The following is a 24,257-nucleotide window of genomic DNA, read 5'->3' on the forward strand; positions in this document are numbered from 1 at the left end:
CAGTTATCAAACAGAAGCGAGTCATGTAGTCTGGGAGCCAGGTCCAGCCGGATGTCTTCCGCAACCTTTATTTCCTGTGAGTTCATTTGGGCTCACATTGACATATGACAACTAGGTTTGAAATCTGTCATGGAACATCCTGATACCAAGTGGGAAATGTCATGCACAACATCCTCCAACAGACAATGTTCAAATTTATCAGAATCAGCTTTATTGTCACATCACATCAGGTTTACAGGTGTATAGAAATGGGTGAAATTCATATTTTCAGGCGTGATCCATCATTATTTCACTTATTTGTGATCACTTCCAAAGTTCATAAGCTTCAATTTGAGATTACTTTTCAATACTTGCCATGGCCGAAAGTCTCAACTATATCTCAAATTTTAAAAATACAAAATTCAGTCACTTGCCTTCTAGATGCTTATTTCTTGCAATATGTCCATATACTGTGGGTTGCTACACCTGATATCTGAAGTTAATACCATGAAAAGTGAATACTACTGTGGGAAAGCAAATGCTTTTAAATTGTAGGCCTATAAATCCTGGTGTGTGTGTACAAGAGTACACAAAAAGTTTTTAATCTTCTTTCTTATAAATCAATATTTGTATTAATCAATTATCGTATTGATTACGATATATTATAATATATATTATATTAATATACGATCGTATATTCTCTGGGTCTCTGTTTTGCACAGATTTGAGGTAGGCTATATAGTGAAGAATATCAAGATAGAAAAATAGGCTACTCTTTGACTTGGGAAGTTTGTTTTACAAGTAATGCAGATGCAGTGATGTAGGCCTATAAATAGCTAGAAAAAGCTATAATTTTGATGATACAGAAATGCATTTGTCAAGCTGCCAGCTTTTCTTTTTGGGGATGTTGGGTGATAGCCTATTTTAAAATAGAATGGCACTATAATTATATGGCAGCAATAAGCACCAGAATATTATTTTGATAATCCCCCTGGCCTGGTTTCAGAATAGGCCTACAGTAGCCTAGACTGTTCCATGTCATAGGTCTACGTCGTCTACATGTAGGCCTACGACTATTTATTCAGTTGCATAATGCACATGGGGCGCGTTCGGAAATAGCGCACTGTGCAATGCAAACTAATAGGCGAGTGCGCTCCTGTGCGGTATTTCCGAACGCGCCCTTAAGACATGTCTCAAGAAACGTGTCCATAAACATCTTGTGATGGCCGAAGACTAACAGAAATAATAGGCTAGTGAAAAAAGATAGCATGAAACATCCTACTTAATAACCATCAATTGTAATGGTTAATTATCATTATCAGATATGTGGCTATTGTTGTTTTTTGCTAGTCTAGTTCTAGTTTGTAAATTGGGAAACAGTAACACACGAGACAGACACACCCCTAGAAACGTCAATTGGACGAATGGAAACACCCACTCACTTGCAACGAGACCTTTTTTTCTTTTCTTTTTTATGACTATGTCTAATCTATGAACGAGAATGTGGACTGCGTGTGAGGAAAGTAGGCCTACGCGCAGATGGGACAAAGTGAATGGTGCCAACCGCCAACGGCCAGCTATTGGTGAACGAAAGAAGAAAGAAGACATAGCGATACCGCTACCGGGACTATGAATCAAGCATGTGAACGATATGAAACAGTGCAGATAGAAGGACTCGTCCTTCAAGCACTATGGAACCGTATACGAGGACATGACAAGATCCTCTCCTCACCTTTATTTCCCGCTGTCGGCGCTTTCCTCACACACATTCTCCTCTGCGCTCCATTTTTCGTGCTTGATAGCCTGGGATGCGTCTGCCAGCGGATACGTTTGTGTAGAATTTCTGATAACAGAAACTCACCGTATATCATGAGGCGATGGTTAGACTGCTTTAGGAGGATACTTTTTAATTACTTAAAGGCTGTTCTCCCCATCACCGCTCTTTTTCAAAGCACCCGGAGCCCCAAATTGCCGGACCTGGCACCGTCCTGTTGGCAGCTGTTTGTGGAAGTCTTCGCTTGCCTTCTTTTATTTGACACGCTGTTTTATTTCTGGCATTATTCCATGCACAGGTGAGGATGCTCAGGGCAGGCATAGAACTACCAAGTTCTCTGTAACTGTTATGTTTAATTAATTTCAATTAGGGTAGAAAGTGGGCCATTTAGTGTGGCTATTGTGCTGTGTATACTATTAAAGTCACTTTGGATAAGAGTATGAACTCAATTAATGTCTACACTACAATATAATACACTAGAAAAGTGCTCTCTTTTGGAGGAACTCATATCTCCCCCAGGATGGATGGGCCATATAGCCAGGGCTGTGTAAAGTCTGGGTTTCTGCCATCTGTGCGCAAAGGACGTCGGGGACTAGCATGCTGCATTTCTATGGCATACAGTGCAACTTTACGCACTTTGGTGTTCATGTTTCTGCAGCAAACAGTGACATTTGTGGTGCCCCCTATGTAGTAGGAGTGTTACTTGGCTCTGTGTTGTTTCGAATTATAACATAATCATAACATTTACTGCCTCAAGGCCTGGCGGAGATAAGTAGCAACAACATAGTAGCCAATACTGCCCTACAAAGCAAAAGTGCATGCAGTAACTAAGTTTTTGGACACACCAACTTATTTGTGTATCCCAAAGCTCAAAATAGCCTTCGTGATTTTGGGGATAAACAATTACTTCAAGAACAGATACAGTGATATATCTCGTTTGGCTGACCAGATTAAACACTTTTAAACCCATTTATCAGTGATTTATTTTTTCGTAGTTACTGCACTTTGGCTTTATAGGGCATTATAGATTACATTATAGCTTACCTCCTCAGGAGCAAAGCCTCTGATAATGTGCAATCACTCTTACTTTACAAGATGCAAAGATGTAAATGTTAAAAACAAAATGGATTTATGTCTATCACCAGGATTCAGTGGCTGTACCAGAACATCCACCAAGTGCACCATCACAACCAAATACCATTCGCACTTGCAGCGCAGGATGCCAGCTCTGCTGAGCTTCTATCCCTGCTGTTGTTGGCCCTGAGCAGCGCCTGGGTGGTCGGCAGCCACCCACTTAGTGAGGTGCTATTCCACCTCATCAACAGTTGGCTAGCAGTGGAGGACCACTGTGGATACGACCTGCCCTGGAGCCTGCACAGACTGTTGCCCTGCCTGGGAGGTGCCCCCTACCACCAGGCTCACCACCGCCTTTACAGGGGAAACTATGCCCCCTACTTCACACACTGGGATCACGTCTTTGGCACACATATTGAAGGCGGGTGACAGCGCCACAGAATCTTTTGAAGACACTTATTCTTCATTTGGAACAATGTTCCACATTGTCTGAGCACCACAGTGCACCACAGTATGTGCATTTTAGGGATTGATGATTTAACGTAGTTGTTTTTGTATACTGTTACTAATCAATTTAGAATTTTACTTTGTTAACTCTCTTTTGTCTAGGGAAAAGAATGATAACATAATCAAAGGAGGACAATAGCTTTTGCATAAATAAGGACATTTTTTTTTAAACAATATATTTATTGACATTCTTTTTCATTTATAAAAAACATTACAGTTATAGCTCTTTTGTTAAATAAAATGTCCAGAAAAAACAAACATAACAGATACAATACAAATACAATACAACAATACAATACAATACAAATACAATGACAACAAATAAATAAAAAATACAATCATAACAAACAACTCAACAATAAAAAACAAAAACAAATAAAAACAGATATGGTCCCCATTTTCCTCCCCACATTACTGTGGATTATCTAATACCGGTCCTAATGGATTGCTGTTCATAAAATGCATGAACTGTCTAAATAAGGACATTTATTAACAATCAGAATTATATTTACAGAAATTAATTGAATTTGAAAAGGCACAAACTTTAGGCTAACTAACAGAAAACAAACTAAATAAAGATAAAGACTAAATAAATAAAATAAAGGAAGATTCCCAAAGGATCTTTTAACTCGCTTAATTCAAACATTCACTGGTTGGGGTTGGAAGTTGTTTGTTTGGGAGAAGGAGGAATCGAGCGTCCGCTGCACAAAGTGCTGTTGTTTCCCCGAAGGCAGTCAGTCACTGATCCTTATAGTGACGAGTTGCGGCCTGCCGACCTGTTGTTGCCATGGTTACGGGGGAATTGGCCAATTCACAGGGCTGATCCCACATGTGGACTCATCCAGTGGTTCTCAACCTGTGGGTCTCAGATGACAGTGAAGTGACTATTTTAGGACCTTTTTAATACCTATGAAGTCTATGGATTGATTGCATAGGGTCTAAATGGAAACAAGACAGCAAGGACTTTTTTTTGGTGCTATCCCTTTTGAACTGAGTGTTTGACTGTACTGTGTTGCTCTTTTTACATTAATGTTCAATAAACTATTCAATCAAACCTGAAAAAAGAAAGAAAAAAAAAGAAAAAATACCACTACGGCTTCAAAAGTAAACAACATACTATAAAAACTGGACAAGTGCATGGCCAAATTTGTCAAATAATATAAGAAAGATGTCAAGATTTGTGATGAGCTTGTAGATCTGCTATTTTCATAATTATCTGTGGAACCTAGTCAAACCAAAGTTAATAATGCCTCAACTCCTACATTCCAAGTCAGGGTAGGGGGTCCCAGCATGAAAAGGTTGAATACCACTGGACTAGTCGACTGTTACTCCCCCATGCCGAACATGAATGACTACTACAACAGTTGACCTACTCAACAGGCAATCAAGCATATACGCCCAACTCAAAGACAATAATACAATAGCTTGTTAGCTTGTATGCCTGACAGGTCAACCGCCACCACGATAGGTTCCAGGGTCACTGAATCACCTCTCCAGGAATAGCTTACTAAATATCCAATACAAAATAATAATGAAATAAACAAACAAACGGTTACGCCCAGGCGGTGGCGTAACCGTCTGGGCACCCGACTGGTAATCCAGTCGCAGTGTGCCGCGGGTTCGACTCCCGAGCCCGACACGGCCTTTACTGCATGTCTTCCCCCATCTCTCTCCCGTTTCCTGTCAGCCTACTGTCTGTCCCTTCAAAAACCAATAAAAGGCGTAAGCCGCAAAAAAATATCTTAAAAAAAACAACAACAAAAAAACAAATAGAACAACAAGTAACTTATACAAAAGTAATAAGGCTGACCATAACAAACACTCCGGATGCATGAATAAAGATGGATGAACAACTATCACTTATTAAAGCAGTATTTCACTTTAAAACACTTCTGGGGTCATTTTAACTTCTGCTCTGGTTTTTGTGTGCAGTGCTTTTGTTTTTAATTGATTGTATTTTTTCCATTTTCAAAAGTATAAATATCATATTCAATAAGTGAGTAAATATGAAATATCTAGTGAAAGTGAATTACCCCTTTAAGTTGGGTACCAATAATACAGTAGGCTATAAAGGCTTAGGCTATATGCTTGTATCCAAAATTAAATCTGCCCATCTGGTGCTGTTCCCCTGACCCTCCATTGTGTTGGCTGCTGTTTAGGACAAATATCTGAATGGGCGTGTTACATGTGTGTGCAATGCATGGAGTGGAGATTGTGTCAGTGTGTGTGGGACTGGGTTGGTGTCAGTGTTATGTGTTATGCATGTGTGTGAGTAGTGATAACGGTGGGATGTTGTGTGAGTGCAATATGAAAAAAATCATTAACATCACTGTATATGTTTATTTTCCCTTTTTACCTCCATTATGATGAATTCCTGTTCTGTTCTTTGTCTATATAGAAGTGTCTATTTGTACGTCTCTAAATGTTTTGATGAATTGAACATGGTGGACCCTCTTGTAAACAAGTGTAATGCTTAATTGGGTCGTCCACTCACAGTTAACAGCCTTTGTATTGAGTTTGTGCTTGAAATGTACTGTAATTCTGCAAACTGTTAATAAATATTTCAATCAATCAATCAAAAAGACATTAATAGTACATAGTACATACTGCTGCCACCGTGCATAAATGGGGTGTTAAAATGTGTGCGTGTGGTGTGTCATTGACCGTCTAGCCTCTGATTTCCTCAAGAAAACTATACCTAACCCTAACCTTAACCTCAGTAAACTTAACTTGCCCGGGGGCGTGGTTATAACTTAAACACAACCCGTGTAGGAATTAGTTTAACATTTAATAGCTAGACTGGATGTGTATTCCAGATATCTGTAATTTAGTTCTTCCTAGTCAAAACTAACGTTTCAGATATCCACAATGACATTCCTCCTATCCAAAACTGTAATTTAAGATATCCACAATGACATTCTTCCTATCCAGAATTGCCATTTCAGATATCCATAACGCCATTCTTCCTAGGAGAAATTACATCACTTTTATGGCAAGCCATTTGAACTTTTAATAGAACCACCCTCCTGTCTGTAATATATGTTTTAGATATCCAAAACCACATTTCTCCTAGTCAAAACTGCATTCTCACTAGTAATAATTGTAATTAAAGATATCCATAGTAACATTCTTACTAGTAGAAATTGTATTTCAAGATATCTAGAATTCAGTTCTTCCTAGTAACAATTAACGTTTTGGATATCTACAATGACATTCCTCCTATCAACAACTGTCATTTCAGATATCCATAACCTCATTCTTCCTAGGAGGAATGACGTCACATTTCCCATTCATGTGTATGGGGCTTTTAGTTTCAGATATCTGTAACTGCATTCTGGATATCTAGAATCAACATTCTGGATATCTACAATTTAATTCTTACTAGGAGAAACTACTATTTCGGATATCTACAATGCAATTCTTACTAGGAGAAACTACCATTTCAGATATCCAAAATTACATTTGTACTAGTCATAATATGAATTGTGGATATCCATGATTAGATTTCTACTAGTCACAATGCATTTTTGGATATAGAAAATGTAATTATGGATGTCTGGAATGTTTTCTTTTAATTTTGGATATCTGAAATGGTAGTTTCTCCTAGTAAGAATTGCATTGTAGATATATTAAATGGTAGTTTCTCCTAGTAAGAATTGTATTGTAGATATCTGAAATGGTAGTTTCTCCTAGTAAGAATTCATTGTAGATATCCATAATGTGGATTTTATATATCCAGAATGCAATTATGGATATCTGAAACTAAAAGCCCAATACACATGAATGGAAAAAGTGATGTAATTTCTCCTAGGAAGAATGAGGTTATGGATATCTGAAATTACAGTTTTGGATAGGAGGAATGCCATTGTGGATATCTGAAACGTTAGTTTTGACTAGGAAGAACTGAATTACAGATATCTGGAATACATATCCAGTCTAGCTATTAAAGGTTAAAACGGCTTGCATGTGTATTAGTTTCAGATATCTATAACTGCATTCTGGATATCTAAAATCCACATTATGGATATCTACAATGAATTCTTACTAGGAGAAACTACCATTTCAGATATCTACAATACAATTCGTACTAGGAGAAACTACCATTTAATATATCTACAATGCAATTCTTACTAGGAGAAACTGCCATTTCAGATATCCAAAATTAAATAAACATTCCAGACATCCATAACTACATTTTGTATATCCTAAAATACATTGTGACTAGTAGAAATCTAATTATGGATATCCACAATTCATATTATGACTAGTACAAATGTAATTTTGGATATCTCAAATGGTAGTTTCTCCTAGTAAGAATTGCATTGTAGATATCCGAAATAGTAGTTTCTCCTAGTACGAATTCAATTGTAGATATCCAGAATGTTGATTCTAGATATCCAGAATGCAGTTACAGATATCTGAAACTAAAAGCCCCATACACATGAATGGGAAACGTGACGTCATTCCTCCTAGGAAGAATGAGGTTATGGATATCTGAAATGACAGTTGTTGATAGGAGGAATGTCATTGTAGATATCCAAAACGTTAATTGTTACTAGGAAGAACTGAATTCTAGATATCTTGAAATACAATTTCTACTAGTAAGAATGTTACTATGGATATCTTTAATTACAATTATTACTAGTGAGAATGCAGTTTTGACTAGGATAAATGTGGTTTTGGATATCTAAAACATATATTACAGACAGGAGGGTGGTTCTATTAAAAGTTCAAATGGCTTGCCATACCCCCTCTGCATGTGCCTGGTGCGAAAGATTAGCCCCTTAGTTAGCTTTAAAATGTCAGATGTGTACAGGTGTATGTTGGATTTTGGAAAGGTACCTGCCTAAATGCCTATATAATAGCCTACGGCAGCCGCCGATATCGCCCAGGGAGCACGCAAAAATAATACAAAACACAGATTTATTTTCTTCTCATTGATTCAAGTTTATATTTTGGTGTTGTGTTGTGACTTTGTGTTGTAGGCCTAATTATGATTTACTTGCCTGGGGTCTCCTGCTGTGCACATAGCCTAATGATTCATTTGGGATTTTTCAATAAAACCAAATGCAAACCAGATGTTTTTCCATTAACTAATTCACTCCCTTGTGCAGGACATGTTGGCTGTAATCTTCTCTGAAGCTCCCCTTAGAAAAGGCATTGGGCGTTATGCCAAAATCTAGTTATTGTCAACACAGCCTTGGTTGTAAATGTTGTGTGTAACTATTAACGTTCCATAAACTTTCTAGTCTTTTATCTAAATGGTCTGTCTCCACAAAACAAGCATTTCAATGGATTACAGATGGTGATGAAAATAACATGTCCACATACTGTATACACAAACCATGTCCTTGGCACATAAAAAGCATTGTGTAACAACATAGTGCAACTTTGCAATGGTGGGAAAAGTACCTGAAAGGAATACACAGAAATGACAAAAGTGAAAGTCATCCATTCATTTTAGTTTTCATTTCGCATTTCAGTGTTGGGGTTGATTTCGGTTTAGTTTTAGTTGCTTTAGCCCCTACTAGTGGAGTGGTTCTCGACCAGTGGTCCGGGGACCACCAGTGGTCCTTGAGGGAGTTCCAGGTGGTCCCCAGCAAAATGATGGAGAGTTGGTAACCAAATGAACCCTTATAGAGCTTTAACTCTGAGAGTGTAAAATGAAACAAAATGGACCCATATTTTACACTCTAAAGAGTTAAATTATTGTTAAACATCTGCATTGTAATTTACATGAAGTCTGTTATCTCTTCTAATGGTAACACATCAACACAGCATGGAATTGTGGATACAATCTTATCATTTAGTCTGTGGCTCAAATGCTGAATAAATAATATACCTTGTTGTGAAAAGGGTTGAAAACCACTCAGTGCATATAGTTTTAAGTTTTCAATTTAGTTTTAGTTTTTCGGGTATTATGAAGAAAGCCTTGATTCATAGAAGATGAATGAAAGGATATATGACATGCAGGTATACAAGGGAAACTTTGACAGGAAAAGAGAGAGAGATCTTCATTCAAGCCTTACACAGTTATTGAACAAATTAAGAAATCTAGAAGAGGTGGTGATTTAGACACTAAACTCCTCCAAACTGAATCTAGATGGATTTATTGTCTGTCAATCCAGGTGGCTTGAATGAAGATCTCTCCCTCCAGTGCTACATAAGGAAAAAGTTATTTTCAAAAAGTGATTGTATTAGTCTGTCAACATGTGATGTATGCAGTATTCTTGTTTCCTATATATAACTGTGAATGTGTACATCTATTCTGTAATGTCCACGCCCCACCATCTGGTGATGTCATCAATTAGTAATCAGCAATTCTCAGCACCTGAGCTGTATTGTTTTGGAGCTCTTTAAGAGCAAGTTCTGTGTCTGTGAAAATCATATAGCACTGACGACGGTCCTATAGCCTATAGGACCGAAACGTTTGCTTTTTAATTGCACTTTGAGCACGAGCACTTTATGAGCATGTTAAAATAAAGAACAAATATTTTCCTAAGTCTCAGTTTAAGGAGTTTTACTTCTATTTTCTATACGGTGAGCGAGTCTTTTCCTGTCAAAGTTTCCCGTGTGTTTTTGAGACCACCGCTACCGTAGTCAAGTTTGGAAAGAAAAAGGACGAAGAAAGGCGCAACAGTTTTCTCAGTGATGCAGGTATACAAAACATGTTATTTATTATTAAAGGTTCCAGCAAAGCCATTTTAATATTGTAAAGTGTACAATTACCGAGCTCTGCTGTGGTGTGGATTGAGCAATACGAATGGCTCATGGTGGGCAATATTAATGGTTCATGGTGTAATAATTCACACCATGCAGAGCATCCACAGCAGAGCTTGGTAAACCACATGGAGCTGCATAATCAAAAGCAAAACATTAGTCTGCATTAATACTAGCCAAAAGTAGGTTGTGGTAAAAAAGGTGTCAACCTGAACCTCATTTAAGGCAAGGTGTCTGTTCATTTCTATTTTATTAGTTTCATCCTCCCTGTGGGGCTGATTGGACTTCACATTTCATACATGTGGTGACAGTGACACTCACCTGGTCTGAAAATTCCATGGAAACCAGAAGGATCTGTAATACCTGTATATTGCATTGCTGCCACCTTGTGGAAATATTCTGTTACTGTTCATTGTGGTCCTTGGCTAGTTTCAGTTCCACAGCTTATAGATAGACTGTTCATGGGGGAATGCTTCTGCTTTTGATATCCCCCTCGTCATTAATTTGATTTCTATCACATGTTTTATCCCTGCTTTTATCCCTGCTTCTGGTCAGACTGAATTAAATATAGACTCATATGTTTGATATTTATGTTGATAATATCACAATTGAATTAAAAATGTATGTTATGTTATCAAATGAACCCTAGTCCCCACATTTTTCAATATCATTATTAGTAATAAATAAAGGTTTAATTTTTTTATCATTTCACCTTTTATTTTACCAGAAATAGTCCCATTGAGTTTAACAACATAAATAAAGAAACAGAACAGATTAATGACGTTCAATGCCAGGACATGTGCAGACTGCAGACAGTGGTCAAGTAGTCAGTGCCGTCTCTACTGGGGGGGCATTGCCCCCCAGATTGTATTTTGTGCCCCTCCAGTCCAGATTGGCCAGTAGTACCCTACCCTACCAATATTTTAATGTTTTACAAATGTTAAATCTATAAGTTCTCCATGATTATTGTAAATATATACATGTTCAAATTAATTGAATAGTTAATAGAAATACAAGGTAATATATGCATGCAGAAGACATTATAATGCTCAACATATTTGTATGTCTTTGTTTGTTGTTGGTGCTGCTTATTGTAGCCTACTTGTAGCCTTTTTCAAGCATCACTTTGTTAATGGGCGACAATTTGTTATACATAGGGGGGGGGGGGGGGGGTTGAAAAAATGAAGTGCCCCCTTTGGAAAAAAGTATGCCCCCCCCTGCTGATTTGTGCCTGGAGACGGCACTGCAAGTAGTCCTTTATGGACAAGAACAGACAACTAGAGATGATATTAATAAGGAATAGAAATATGAATTGGCCTGGGCCATGGCTCAATGTGCCAGGCACCTTGGCTGGTAATCCAGTCTGGCAGTGTGCCGCGGGTTCGACTCCCGATCACAACGGCCTTTACTGCATGTCTTCCCCCCCATCTCTCTCCCCATTTCCTGTCGGCTTACTGTCTGTCCCTCCATAAAAAATATAAAATAAAGGCGAATGACACAAACATATTAAAAAAAAAATGAATTAACATTAATAAGATCTACTGACTACTGAGTCATAGCAGCGTACAATTATTGTACAAATACAAACCTCTGTGTGCCAGATAATGATATGCATAATGTCAAAGTGCAGATCAAACTACTCTGACACCAAATTACAATATTGGGACATCAAAAAGATACATAGAAAATGAAATATTGAATCAGATAACAAATACATACTATTATCCGAATAAATACAAAATAGAGTAGGCCTACATGATTTGACCTTGCTTCTCAGTGCTCAATATACGGGTCTATTTAGTTTATGAACATTGTTTTATAATAAATAGGCCTACATTTCTGTAAGTGAAGGCAGTGTGCAGACTGTGCACTTCTATTTTACTTGTGTGTTCTTTTCTCCAAAAATAGCAGATCTACAAGCTCACAACACATCATGATGCAACATCCGTGAGCTTATAGATCGTAAATACAACGAATGAGGTTTCAGCGTTATGTTGGCTCAGCACAGCAACGTATTTGTGATGACATTTAGCAAATTGACGTTGAGGACCACTTTCCTGGAAAGTGAGTGAGTTGCAGGGGAAAGGAGGGACGGGAGATGAGGGAGCATGCTGGGTGGAGGACTGGAGGTGTTGCCAAAAGATGGGTTGATAAACATGTGACCCAAAACGGAAACAATCAGGCCCTATTAGAGACTCCACGTCCAATTAGCAAGAAGTGCAACTTAGGCTAATACACACTGAATCACACGTTTACACTGACCCACAGGCAGTGCAACTTAGGATAATACACACTGAATCACACGTTTACACTGACCCACAGGCCACTCAAATTGAATTTGTTGCCAGAAGATTTAGGTTTAAACTTATTTGAGGTTGTTTGCATGGCAATTGTGCAGTGTATTAATTTGTTGTTGGCCTAAGTTCAATAAGCAACATTTCCAGATTAAAATGGTTATACTATGCAGTCATATTACGCATTTGTCCACTGGGATTTTGGACGACATACTCTATCAAGATAAAGATGGAAAAGAAACAACAGCTCATTCTGCAACAATCCAACAATCATAATCATCCCATTTCAACATTTCTCTTACACTCTTGCCATTCAGTGACAATCGCCAGATTGATAGGCTTTTGGCGGGGTTCTATAAATATTCAATTAGCAAGTTTCACATACTGTTGGCTTGTTGTTGGCTGAGGTTCTTGCCCTGTGGACTGCAGCCATTTTTAGATGGCCTCTAACATAAGAGGTCAGTCACTGACTGACTTGTTTGCATTCGCAAGAGAGATCTTTACACTTGCCAGTAGTGTTGATGCCAACAAATTGCATGTGAATAATCATGCTCATTGGGCATGGGAGGTCTAAACTAAAATGAGACATAATGTTCACTCACTGCATGTATATATAGTGTGTTGCCATCTTATCATAAAAATATAGCTTGTACTGGAAGTTCACAGCTCATATTTACGGTAATAACTGCTTGTAAAACAGTAGTAATTTTGTGATTGCAATATAAAGATCACATGGTATATGGAAAAATAAGGAAAGATCTAAGACAAAAATTAATAAAACCTGATTTCTTCTCTATTGAGATGTTCCCAACAATATTATTATTATTATTGCATACCATGAAAGGCAATGTTTTCATGCAATTTGTGTTACATGTTCTCCTTATCATAAGATTTAAGCTAGCAGCATAATTAGCCTCTGTGCCTGCCCGTGGCATGCAGTTTTGGAGAGCAAAGCTCACTCCCTGTCTGTGCCCCTCCTCCATGTGTGGATAAGGGTGACACAAGGCCTCTCAACATGCAGGCATTCTGTACCAGCAACCAAATCACATAAATGTTCTGTGACTGCCACACAGCCAGGAGGACAGCCATAGGAAAAAAGGTTTGCTCATAATGACATTCCCAAAATATGGACACCAGATTGAAAGTGATTAAAATATTGTTGTAGGGTATAGAATTTGCCTTTGTATTTAGAAAATGAGTGCATATAAGTAATATAAGTATAGTAAATTAAAAGATAATTCATAAAGTTTTTTAAATTGTTGTATACAGTATATTGCAAAACGAGTGGCAAAATGAGTTTAACGTTGTTTAATGCAATCAGATAGGACTTTTCTGTTTGGCTGTCAAGGCCAGAAAGTAGTTTTTGCCACTCAGTAGGCGTCCCGCATAACTTCCAGGTATAAGGATGATTTCGCACGCATACCCTCTATAATAAAAATCTGAAGGCACACGCACACCTGAACTTCTATCATCTCGGCACACCGTTTGGAAACCACTGCTCTCCAGTATGTGCCCTGCCTTGTATGTGTCTTGCACAGCGAAGTACAAAATTAAACATGTTTTAGCATTAAAAAATATAAATGTGTTGCCACATACTCCAACACAGGTTCACCTATTTTGACTTAAGTCTAGATTTTTCAAGATAATTTTGTAACATTCCACGCAATTGATCCTGGTTGCTAAATGTTCATAATTGGGTTAAGAATAAGATGCCTGGAATATTCCAATACTATCTTAGTTATAGTAAAGTGTATGTGGCATTTATGCTTCCGGCATAAGCCGAGAATTTCAGTATCCGGAATATTAAGGGTACTTAATTGGTAAAGGGACTGTATTGGTAAACATGTTCTATGTTAAGCCATAGTGGACACATTTTTCAAATACAATTCTAAAATATTACAATGAAACGGGTCAAAGTAAACTAAACACTTGTCTGAACACAATCTTGTCTTCATCATTTATTTACATCTTCAGCTGTGTGTTGGTACATGAAAAGATTACTGTTGCCAGTTGGGTTAGAGGCAAACAAGAAATCCTTTGAAGGGCACAAAGGCCAGATTTCTGTTTAGGGTTTGTGTTCACAAAAAGGTTTTTTGTTGCAATCCTCAGTATCTGCAAGTTGTCAGTGTGAGCAGAAGGCCATCCATTGCGTTCATTAGTGTGGTACTAAATCCGTTTCCCATGGGTCTTTGTTTGTGTGTCATGTGTGAACTGTGAACTATGACCCATCAGTTGATATTGTATTGTCAGACTGTATGATCTGAATGTTAGTTATGCATTTTAAAATTGGTACTCTTCAAAACTATTTGTAAATACATTTTCAGTGTATCGTGAGGAGTGCTATGTGTAGGAAAGTAATTTCTTGATTCTTGTCAACTACGGACACTTTTAGGTTCAATTGTATCATGTAAAAAAAATCTAAATGTACTGTAATTTTCAAACTGAAAAAATTTGTATAAGTCAGATTGACATTTCACTTTAGATGTACAAAACAAAACCACAGTATTAAAATCATCCTGAGATGAGATGACATGTTTAATAGTGTAAACATACACTATTAAAGTATGTACTGTATGTAGTTTCTCAAAACATTGGGATCAATGAGAATTCTTTGGGAAACTCTTTTTCTACAGATATCCCCAAAGTTAGCAAACATTTTCGATACAATACATAAGCTATCAAATATTACATATTCATCTACTCTTTGTTGTAAAAATCAATAAATTAGTCAAATAAATATTCTTTCATTTAACTTGAGCAGCAGAGGTAAGTATCAAAAACATAATGACAAAATAACATTTGATTCTTATTTGAGAATCCAAAACGGGGTACTAGACATTGCGGCCCCATGTCCTGAACACGATAAAAGTTGAAAGAGTTCATCTCTTACACATAAGTGAGGGGTGACGGAGCCAAGGTGTTGTAGATATGTTTGTGGAGAACAATGTGGTGCTAGGTCAGAGTTGAGCCTATATAGATTCTCAGTGTCCTAGGAATTTGGACATCCCCCCACTCACCCTTGTCCTTCTCCCCTATCCCACAGCAACTACCAAACAGCTTGGAAAGGAGTCCGGTCCTTCAACCTTGAGTGGCAGCAAACATGTTTCCCAACCCCAACACCTTGTTATCACTGTGGCTAGAAGAGGAGTGGAAGAGAGCGGCTGGCATGGCATCTGATCATCTCCGACCCCTGCCAGGAGCCACGTAAGTATCAGAAAGGAGTAAGGGACAGAAAGCTGGGGGAAGGCCCAGAGAGCTAGGGTTTGGTCAGGTTGCTGTTGAGTCAGAGAGGTCGTTTTCCTGAGCCAGGCTGCACGAGGTGCTGATTAGTGTTTGTATCCAGTGGGAGGCCAGATATAAGTAGAGAGCATGACAGATGTCAGAATAACAGTGTCAAAATAGAGGACGGGCACCTTAACCCAACAGTTCCCAGTTTAAACCTGCAGGCTGCACAACGTACACTGTACCACAGTGTATGTCTGAGAACTTTAGGTGGGATTCCTCTTGTCTTTATAGTTTGTGGTCCAAAGACAAGCCTGGATATCACAATTATACAACATGTCATTTTCATCAGGTTCTCCATTATCTGAATGATGAGAACTGATATCGTCGAAATGAACTGTAAAAGGAAAAAACATTTTTTGCCTTGAAATACAACATGTATGTATGTACTGTACTCATTCATTTAGAGCTTACATAGATTCACAATTGGCAAAATATGTACTCCTGTCTCTTTCAGTAACCCCTAGGGACCCCAAAACTGTCCCTCCTTTGTCTCTGCTGAAATGCGTCTCAAGGTCACAGATGAAGGTTCATCCGCACACAGCTTATTGTTAGGAAATTGTGTCCTGGTCATTTTGAGTCCTTTCCTTTAGTAGTAAGACTTAATTAACAGTCCATCTCTCCAGCAGTGTGGGGTCTCCGTCACTATCGGCAACCACACTCTGCCACCACCATGCCTTCGAATTTATACTTGTAGGTGACCACTCCTGTGTCGTCCAGGTAGAGGAGAGAGATAGGGTCTAGCTTTGTCGGCACGCAGCATGCCCGTGCTGCCTTTTGAGGGCTGTTTATGTTAACCAAGGTCTGAACGATGGCGTGCTTTGTGGGCGTCACATGCTTGGTCAGTGGGTAGGTGCAAATGCCACTGCACTCGAAGGCATCGTAGCCAGTTGGAGCAAGGATCCAACTGTCCCACCCAATGTCTTTAAACTCCACGAAGAGGGACTGCTTCTTGCAGTGGTTGCCCTTGGCATTGCGACGGATGCGAGACGCAGTGTCATAGATCAGGTTTGAGCGCATCTGGAGGAGGGCCTCTTCATTCGGCTCCTCAACTCCTTCAAGCTCCTCTTCATCCCTCCCCAGTTCACTCCAGAGCTCGTTCAGACCACGGCTATCCGAAGTCTCGCGGTCAATCATTTCATTCAGTTCACGCTTGTCATCACGGTGATCGCCACTCTGGTCATCAGAGAAGACGATCAGCAAGGGTTTATGCTTCTCCTCTGGACTCATGTCAATCTCCATGTCCCCTTTGGGCGACCCTCCTCCATTATCCATCACCCGTCCCTCTGTACCTGTATCAGGAGGACTCGTAACTAGGCTAGCGATGTGCACCTCCAGTCTATGGGTGGTGCCATACTCTGATTTGCGCCAGCGTTGAACTGCAGTTGTGAGGTCAAAGGCTTGCCAGCCATTGTCAGTTCCATAGACCTGACGTGAAGCTAACTCCACCAATTCTACCCTCTCCCCTCCTCCTCCTCCTCTATCCCCTGCTCTGAGCCCATCTCCTCTCTCAGTGCTTTCTTCTTCTTCTTTCGTCATGTTGTTATCACAAGTGTGTGACTCCAGCTCGTAGATGGTGACTTTGCGGTCAACGCCAGCATAGAGGTTTCGGTCAGTCTGTACCAGGGTGTATAGACGGAGCTCGGCTGCTGTAATCCGCTCATGGTGGGGGACAGACACATTGAAAAGGAGTGGGTGGCGCCTAACTCCCCCCTCCCCTACACCGCTAGGAGATGAGTCTGGGGACGAGAAGAAACAGTGGAAGTTCAGTGGAGTTCTGTATTATTTTGTATGTGCAGTCTTAGTTTATTATATGTATACAAAATTAAATATAACTAAAGCAGGAGTAACTAGCTAAGCCCCTAGACAGGGCTTAGCTTTTAAGCTATTTAACATTTTACTTGATTTAAAATTACCATTTAATTATCATTGTATTGTCTTAAGTTACCACTGGAAATATAAGGTTATAATAACTAATTGTAATTACATTTTATTTGTGTTTTATGAATCCTCAATAATTAAAGACAATAAATGTGATCTGAGCATACATTTCTAATAACAGCAGAGGCCTGAGTTGGAGTACCTTCATTTTTGAAGCTTCGAACAATGTTTGCGGTGGGCATGGCCGTGCGGTCGTTGGCAAAGCGGTTGTACAGCTCCATCATGTACTCTGGGGGCTCCACACGGGTGCTCCCCACTTGTATGTGAGGGGGGCCCAGACCAGACAAATTGAAAGTCTGAAGAAACTGCTCCTTTAGGCTCTCCAGCAGACTCTGCAAGTCCATTTCATTGCCCTGCTCCAACAAAGAGGGGTCAATCACCCCTCCATGCCCATCGCCCAGTCCCGGGGCTGGGCGATGCCTCTGGAGAGTGTGAGAGATTGGGTTGCCCTGCACAAAAAGTGGCCCCTGGGCGAGTAGGAAGGTAAAAAGCAAGAACAATGTCTTGGTGATTAAGATATTTCCTAGTATAGTGACACAAATGCTCGCCATGGAAAAAACAACCTGTCTTTTCTATTGTGTCCACTGGGGCTGTCTTAAAAACAACCAATATCACAGTAATGCACAATGACTCTGATCTCTGACCCCTTTATCCAATGATGAGCTTGGCTGATCAGTTCATTTCAGTCCATCTCCTGTCCGAAAGGTCCACCAGATTTGTTGTTCACTGGTGGCAGCTCCGTGGTGGCGTCGACCCCTGGATTTGTGCAGTGGAAGTAACATGTGTTCCTCTCAAACGGTGCAACCTCTTTGTGGCGATAAAGTGTTCTCATCCCAGGTCTCACAAGCCTTTATCCTCTATGCACACCTTTTGATGTGTTCTCCCAAAGAGCCTGAGTTCCTGTCCAGATGAGGTTGTGTCCACCAGCAGTCATCTCTGTTACGTCCTCTTCTCTTTCTGTTTTTATGTTCTCTGCTCTCCCTCTCTACCCGACCGGCCCTCTCTCTCTCTCTGTCCCCTTATCTATGATATGGTAGGCTGCTCAATGCTTGTCCTTGCGTGTATCTGAGTTTGTGTGCGTGCACAGTCGAGCGGACAACGTGCGCGTGTCTCCACTATGTGTGTGTGTGGGGGCGCATGCATGTGCACAAGTGTGTGCTCTTATCTCACCACTTCCTTAATGAAGATGTTGTAAACACTTTCCTTAAGCCTCTTCCTTGTGGAAGCACTATTTTGTTTGGGTGGGTGCTCCAGGCTTGATATTCCTCATTTGTTTATTTGTGTTGTAAATGGTGGAGCTCAGGAACTGTGCACTGAGCTGTCATAAGCTCCATTGGCTATTTGTTTTTGACAAATACGCTAAGGGCCTATAGATATTGTCGACTGAACAGGATATGTTTATTTCACATTCGTTGTTCAAATGAAATTGAAATGTAATTAGGTGTGAAGGAAAATTACACCAGGGGATAAAATGAAGTCGTGCAACAAGCATGTATAGGAGAACTTGCTTACCAACAACATTTAGAACGTAAGGCAGTTTTGTTTGGAACTATGTGGGATGGAAGGATCCAGGGAAAATCCTAGAAATAGATGTTTATGCTGTACTGTATACAGTTCAGTTATATGTAAAACACTTTCTAATCTTGTTTTGTTAAGTGCTTGGCCTAGAATTGCTGCTTTGTTAGCTTGAACCGATTACGTGATAAGGTGTATTATATTGTAACATAAATAGATATGAATAAATAAAGTTATTATATAATTATTACATGCATTATTGTAGATCTATAGATTCATCTGGTGGCAGACACTTGATGTGTTGCTTCTTTAAATTTACAAAATATATCCTGTAAAATCCTTGCAGCTTATATTTATACCATCTTTGTTGCCTGCATAGCAACAAAACAACATTCCCTCAAGCCCTCTTATGGCTCTCTGTCTAACGTAAGACCATAAGTGCACTTCCTCTTTTGGGTGGTAGTCACACACAAACGTCAGAATGTCAGATATGGGTTATCTAAGCTCATTATGAATAATCTTATGATAAAGGCACCACAGGCTCATATTGGATTGTGGTCAAAAGCCCCCTGTGGCAGGTTTCATGGCCTGGGTTGTGTTTTAAACATTATTTCTGTTTGACCAATGGGGGATGATCAACTGATCACATTATAAGTACCATTTTGAGAATTATGTTGCTCATTTTAATGTGGATATGATATTAAAATGCATTTGATAAAATAATGTGACATAGGCCTAACTGTATTTTAACCTATTCAGAACGGGAACCCCTCGCCTCTTGGGGTTTTTACCTTTCAAGACAGGAACCCCTTTTGGGATAGTTCTTGCTATGTACAGTATATAGCAACATAAATGTTTTGTAAGTTTTTCTGAAAACTTCGGTAAGGATTTAGAAGGCATTTTTGGAATCAGCCTCAGGTCTAAATGGGTTAAATCATCCTAAAAACACTACAAAATAGTGTTGTCCAGATACCCAGGATGGAGTTTTAGAGAAACACAGAAGTTGTCTGGAAGCATTCCTCTTTGATTAGGGTGACGGCAGTCACGGCACTGTGTCAAAGGTGACCCTAGAACCTTGGTGGATCACCCTGTTGGACTCCTATGGCTACTATTGCAAATAGCAATAGTAGATTGGTTATTTCCTATGGCTACTATTGCAAATAGCAATAGTAGATTGGTTATTTCCTATGGCTACTATTGCAAATAGCAATAGTAGATTGGTTATTTCCTATGGCTACTATTGCAAATAGCAATAGTAGATTGGTTATTTCCGGCGAAGAGTTTTGATGTTGAGAGGAGAAAGGAAGTCCTGAAGCGACAGAAGGATGTAATGGATCTGAGAGTTGGAGGGAGATTATTCCAACAAAATGACTTGCGTCCAACTTCTTTTAAGGTTTTAGGGGCAACAAAGTAGGGATATTGCTGATGTCCAAGTGGATATCATGATGTACATGTACGCTAAATACTACAGTGATGAGTCCCATATGGACACCTCAAGACAAACCTGCATAAGAAGTTACAGTATATACAGTATGAGTGTCTTAGGTGTTCTGGTACAAACACAACATAAGCGTAATCTATTATAGGAAGTAACACTTGATTGATTTTGATACACTGTATTTAGGAGGCCTTTAATAGAAGATGATTGCTGCATATGACTGTGCATGCCATTTGGATTAGCATTATATATATTATTCATGTAATTTATAACTAGAATAGGATGCTGCATGTCATGACGCTTGATTTTAAACCGGAACCTAAATTGCTGCACATGATTTCACAGCAAGACAAGCAAATCAACGCAAGGAGCCAGGGGGGTCAGTCGTGGCGTGAAACATAATTTAAAGGAATTACTCATATTGCAAATTCTTCATGTGAGATTACTACATGATACATTATTTTGCCATCTTTTACTTTCACAATAGAATTACTCATATTAATATTCGTCAGAGCTTACCTGTCCTATCTAGGTCTTGTATTATGTTATGTTCATGTTCTAGTTTTCATAGTTCTATGTTATTGTCTTCCCCAGCTGTATCTCTCATTTGTACATGTGTACAGTATATTGGCCAAGACAGAAAATCTTTGATATTAGTCCTGCTGGCTGTCCTGCTTGAGTTCTCACCACTCCAGTATGTGACGATAGTATTGCCAATAGGCAATAACCTTAAAATAATATTTTGACATGACCATCTGACTGGGCAGATCAAACAAGATCCACTCAACATGGACTGTTGCAAATAAGACATGTGGTCTAACATGCATCCCATATGACTGTAATCCCTCGTCACTTAATCCAAAGGTCAAGAAAATAAAGCAGCAGTAATGGGCCAATCAGAGATGACCACAACAAACAGAAATCTGCTTGAATGTGACAACTGCCCATATCTTTTTACTGCAGTGATTGTCCAGCTTGTATATTGGCATGCTACCTAAAGACAAATCTTTCTACACAATAGCCGGCGAATGTAGCGCTTCATTCCAGGGCTTCTGTGTTTGACCTGTAGATACACTTTGAATAGTAAGTGAGTCAGAGAGTTGGGAAGGAATGAGGTCCTCTTCCTCCCCGTCGTTCATTTGCCAGGCTGACAGTTGACAGATGAGCCATTATCTCTCCTGTGTTCCGTTACACAAGCCTGTCTGCCACAAAAGTCTCTCGCATCTTCCTGACAGGCCTAGGAAAGCTTGATAATGACAATGTCCTTGTCTGTCTCACCACCGTGTCACACGCCACAAACACTTTTTTTCTGTCTCTCTGACTTACTCTCTCGCCTCATGAGCCTTTTTCCTGTACCTACCTCCACATACAATACAGACAGAAAAATATAGAACTAAAAGATTAGATAAAAAAAACATGTTTTTTCTAATTGAGAAGTTATGTAGATTGACTTTAAAATGTACAAACTAATTGCTAATGTAAAGGATACATATTGGAACAGAAGAAAAAAAGGTTAACTACAAACCAATTTAGCTGTCTTTGGCATATCCTCCAGATTCTTTCTGAATAATTATGCTAACATGTTTACACATCAAATGTATTGAACTACTAACGTCTACTGTAAATGACTGTCATCACCTGTAACTGCTGTTAAACCCAACCTACCCTAATCAGTCTGTTCTAATCAAGTATCTCTGTGATGTTATGTACTGTAATAACTTTTGTCCAAAGTCTGTGACCAACATGACACATTCTTATTCCCAAGAAGAATAAAGCTATTGAACTTATGGTGACCTTTCGTTTACAAAATAGACACTCCAGTGAGCAGGTACAAGACACTCTTTAAATTTCTCTGGTAGCCACACCCCCTCTCCCCTCCACAGTCCACACACACCTGCTGCAAACAGACTGACACGAGCTCCTTGCCTCCTTATGTTTGGTAGCAAAAGGATTGAAATAAACAACTTCTAATGTACTTACACTGTGTGACAGTTTTAAAGAGAAGTTAATTCATCTTCATAACAAACTGCTTGGTCGTTTTGTTCTTATTCTGCAGTTGAGCTAGCTACCTACGCTAAGCATTGACGTGCGTGCGTGCGTGCGTGCGTGCGTGCGTGCGTGCGTGCGTGTGTCTGTGTGTGAGAGAGGGAGAGAGAGGGAGAGTGAAATGAACAAACAAAGGTGCTTGAAGTGCTGTGTGCATGGGTCCTATATACATTTATAGAATAAATAACCGTACAGACACAATGTTTTGTTTGGGGTGTCACGGCACCAAATCTTTGTATGAAACTTCATTAATAACTGTTTACCAATGATGGTTTAATTGAAAGTGATATTGTTACAACCTGAATTGCACATCTAGATTTCTATCTCAATTTATTTCAAGGCATATCCTATTCCATAGGCATGTCTAAAGTCAGCTTCCTTCCGAAAATATATAACTTATCTGAACTAACATTACGTCTGTACATACGTCATACACGTATATACTAGGCTGTGTATGTTGTGACAGGATATAACTGTACTGCAATACCACTAGGCTGTATATGTTGTAACCAGAAGGATGCAGTATTCGTGTACATTTGTCTGCTGTTGCTAGTGAGCTGTGACCGGGACCAGGATACAGTGTACGTTATGTGGCTCTTGGTCAGCTCACTTTTTTTGAGGGGCACTAGCCCTTCCTATGTCCAGCTTTCCGGGTTTGTGTAAAGTAACACAAACATTGAAGACAAAAGTGAGGACAGTGGCCCGGGCGGCTAGTGTACCGGTCCGGGCACCTAGTAAAATAATTGCATCCTGTCTACCACAAGCCTTCAAGGTCAGGTGTAGAAGGGAGTTGCCGGGGTTGTCCGGTCCTACTGCAGCGCTTCCCATGGGAGTGTTTCCCTGGCCGAGATATGGCCTTATGTATGATGATAAGAGCGCCCCTCACTTCACACGGGTGTGATGTTTGAGGGGCGCTAGCCCCTCCTATATACAGCTTTTGTCCCCACACGTCTCAATATTTGCCATTGACAATGAAAGGAGAAATTGGGTCAAATGTCCACCAAATATGACGTAAATCTTGTCCCCACACGTCTCATATTTGCCGCTCCTCACTTCACACGGGTGTGATTTTTTATTTCTACCGTACTTATACATATACGCTTATGGTGTCTCTCCCAACCTGCTCCACAGGTACACAAGCCAGGGTGATGATGACCCCAGACCCCCAAGCTCAGCTTCTTCTCAGCCCTGAGTCCATTCTCCTGGTTGGTGCCATTGATACTGTGAGGAAAGTACTGACCAGCTAGCCAGATGGATGGAGATGACTAGAGACGCCACTGGAGGGTCATCATGAACTAGAGAGAGAGCTGGAGGCTCTATCTCTCTATCCATGGGTTCCAAAGTTTGACCCTGGCATCACTTACACAACTAATGAAGTCAAGTAGAAAACGGATCAAGGTATAGGAACTGTTTTTTGGCTTCTTTGCTGCTGCTGCTTGTGTTGTATGCTGTGTGTATACTAGTGTGATTCAAGCTGGTGTACTATTTTGAGACCCAATGACTGGGTGGCAGTGGCGGCCTTATATATGTTTCAATCGTTTCAATTATTTTTGAGTGGTGCAAACCACTCCAACAACCAGCTTTGTTTGTATCCGTGTTTGTGTGTACCTGTACGTGGGGCCCAAAAGAATGAGCATGGTTACTATGGTCACTGACATTACGTCAGACCACAGCTGATCAGGCTATA

The 24,257-nt window shown here is 39.7% G+C and overlaps 2 protein-coding genes and 1 long non-coding RNA gene across 3 annotated transcripts; 2 read left to right on the forward strand and 1 right to left on the reverse strand.

Moving 5' to 3' along the window:
* Positions 1-1,608: 1,608 nt before the first annotated feature.
* On the forward strand, positions 1,609-3,271 carry ch25hl3 (cholesterol 25-hydroxylase like 3; the record flags this gene model as incomplete). Its single annotated transcript, XM_079516968.1, has 2 exons — positions 1,609-2,051; positions 2,899-3,271. 2 exons carry the CDS (start codon positions 1,609-1,611, stop codon positions 3,254-3,256), a joined length of 801 nt encoding a protein of 266 aa, XP_079373094.1. The 3' UTR covers positions 3,257-3,271.
* Positions 3,272-9,738: 6,467 nt separating this feature from the next.
* LOC306933885 lies at positions 9,739-23,839 on the forward strand. Its single transcript, XR_013791263.1, has 3 exons — positions 9,739-9,991; positions 15,392-15,552; positions 23,702-23,839. It is a non-coding gene; the product is annotated as an uncharacterized lncRNA (long non-coding RNA).
* On the reverse strand, positions 16,116-18,122 carry bmp10 (bone morphogenetic protein 10; the record flags this gene model as incomplete). Its single annotated transcript, XM_079515563.1, has 2 exons — positions 16,116-17,369; positions 17,714-18,122. 2 exons carry the CDS (start codon positions 18,120-18,122, stop codon positions 16,276-16,278), a joined length of 1,503 nt encoding a protein of 500 aa, XP_079371689.1. The 3' UTR covers positions 16,116-16,275.
* Positions 23,840-24,257: the final 418 nt, after the last annotated feature.

Source organism: Electrona antarctica, assembly GCF_951216825.1.
Source record: "Electrona antarctica genome assembly, chromosome: 12".
Taxonomy (NCBI): domain Eukaryota; kingdom Metazoa; phylum Chordata; class Actinopteri; order Myctophiformes; family Myctophidae; genus Electrona; species Electrona antarctica.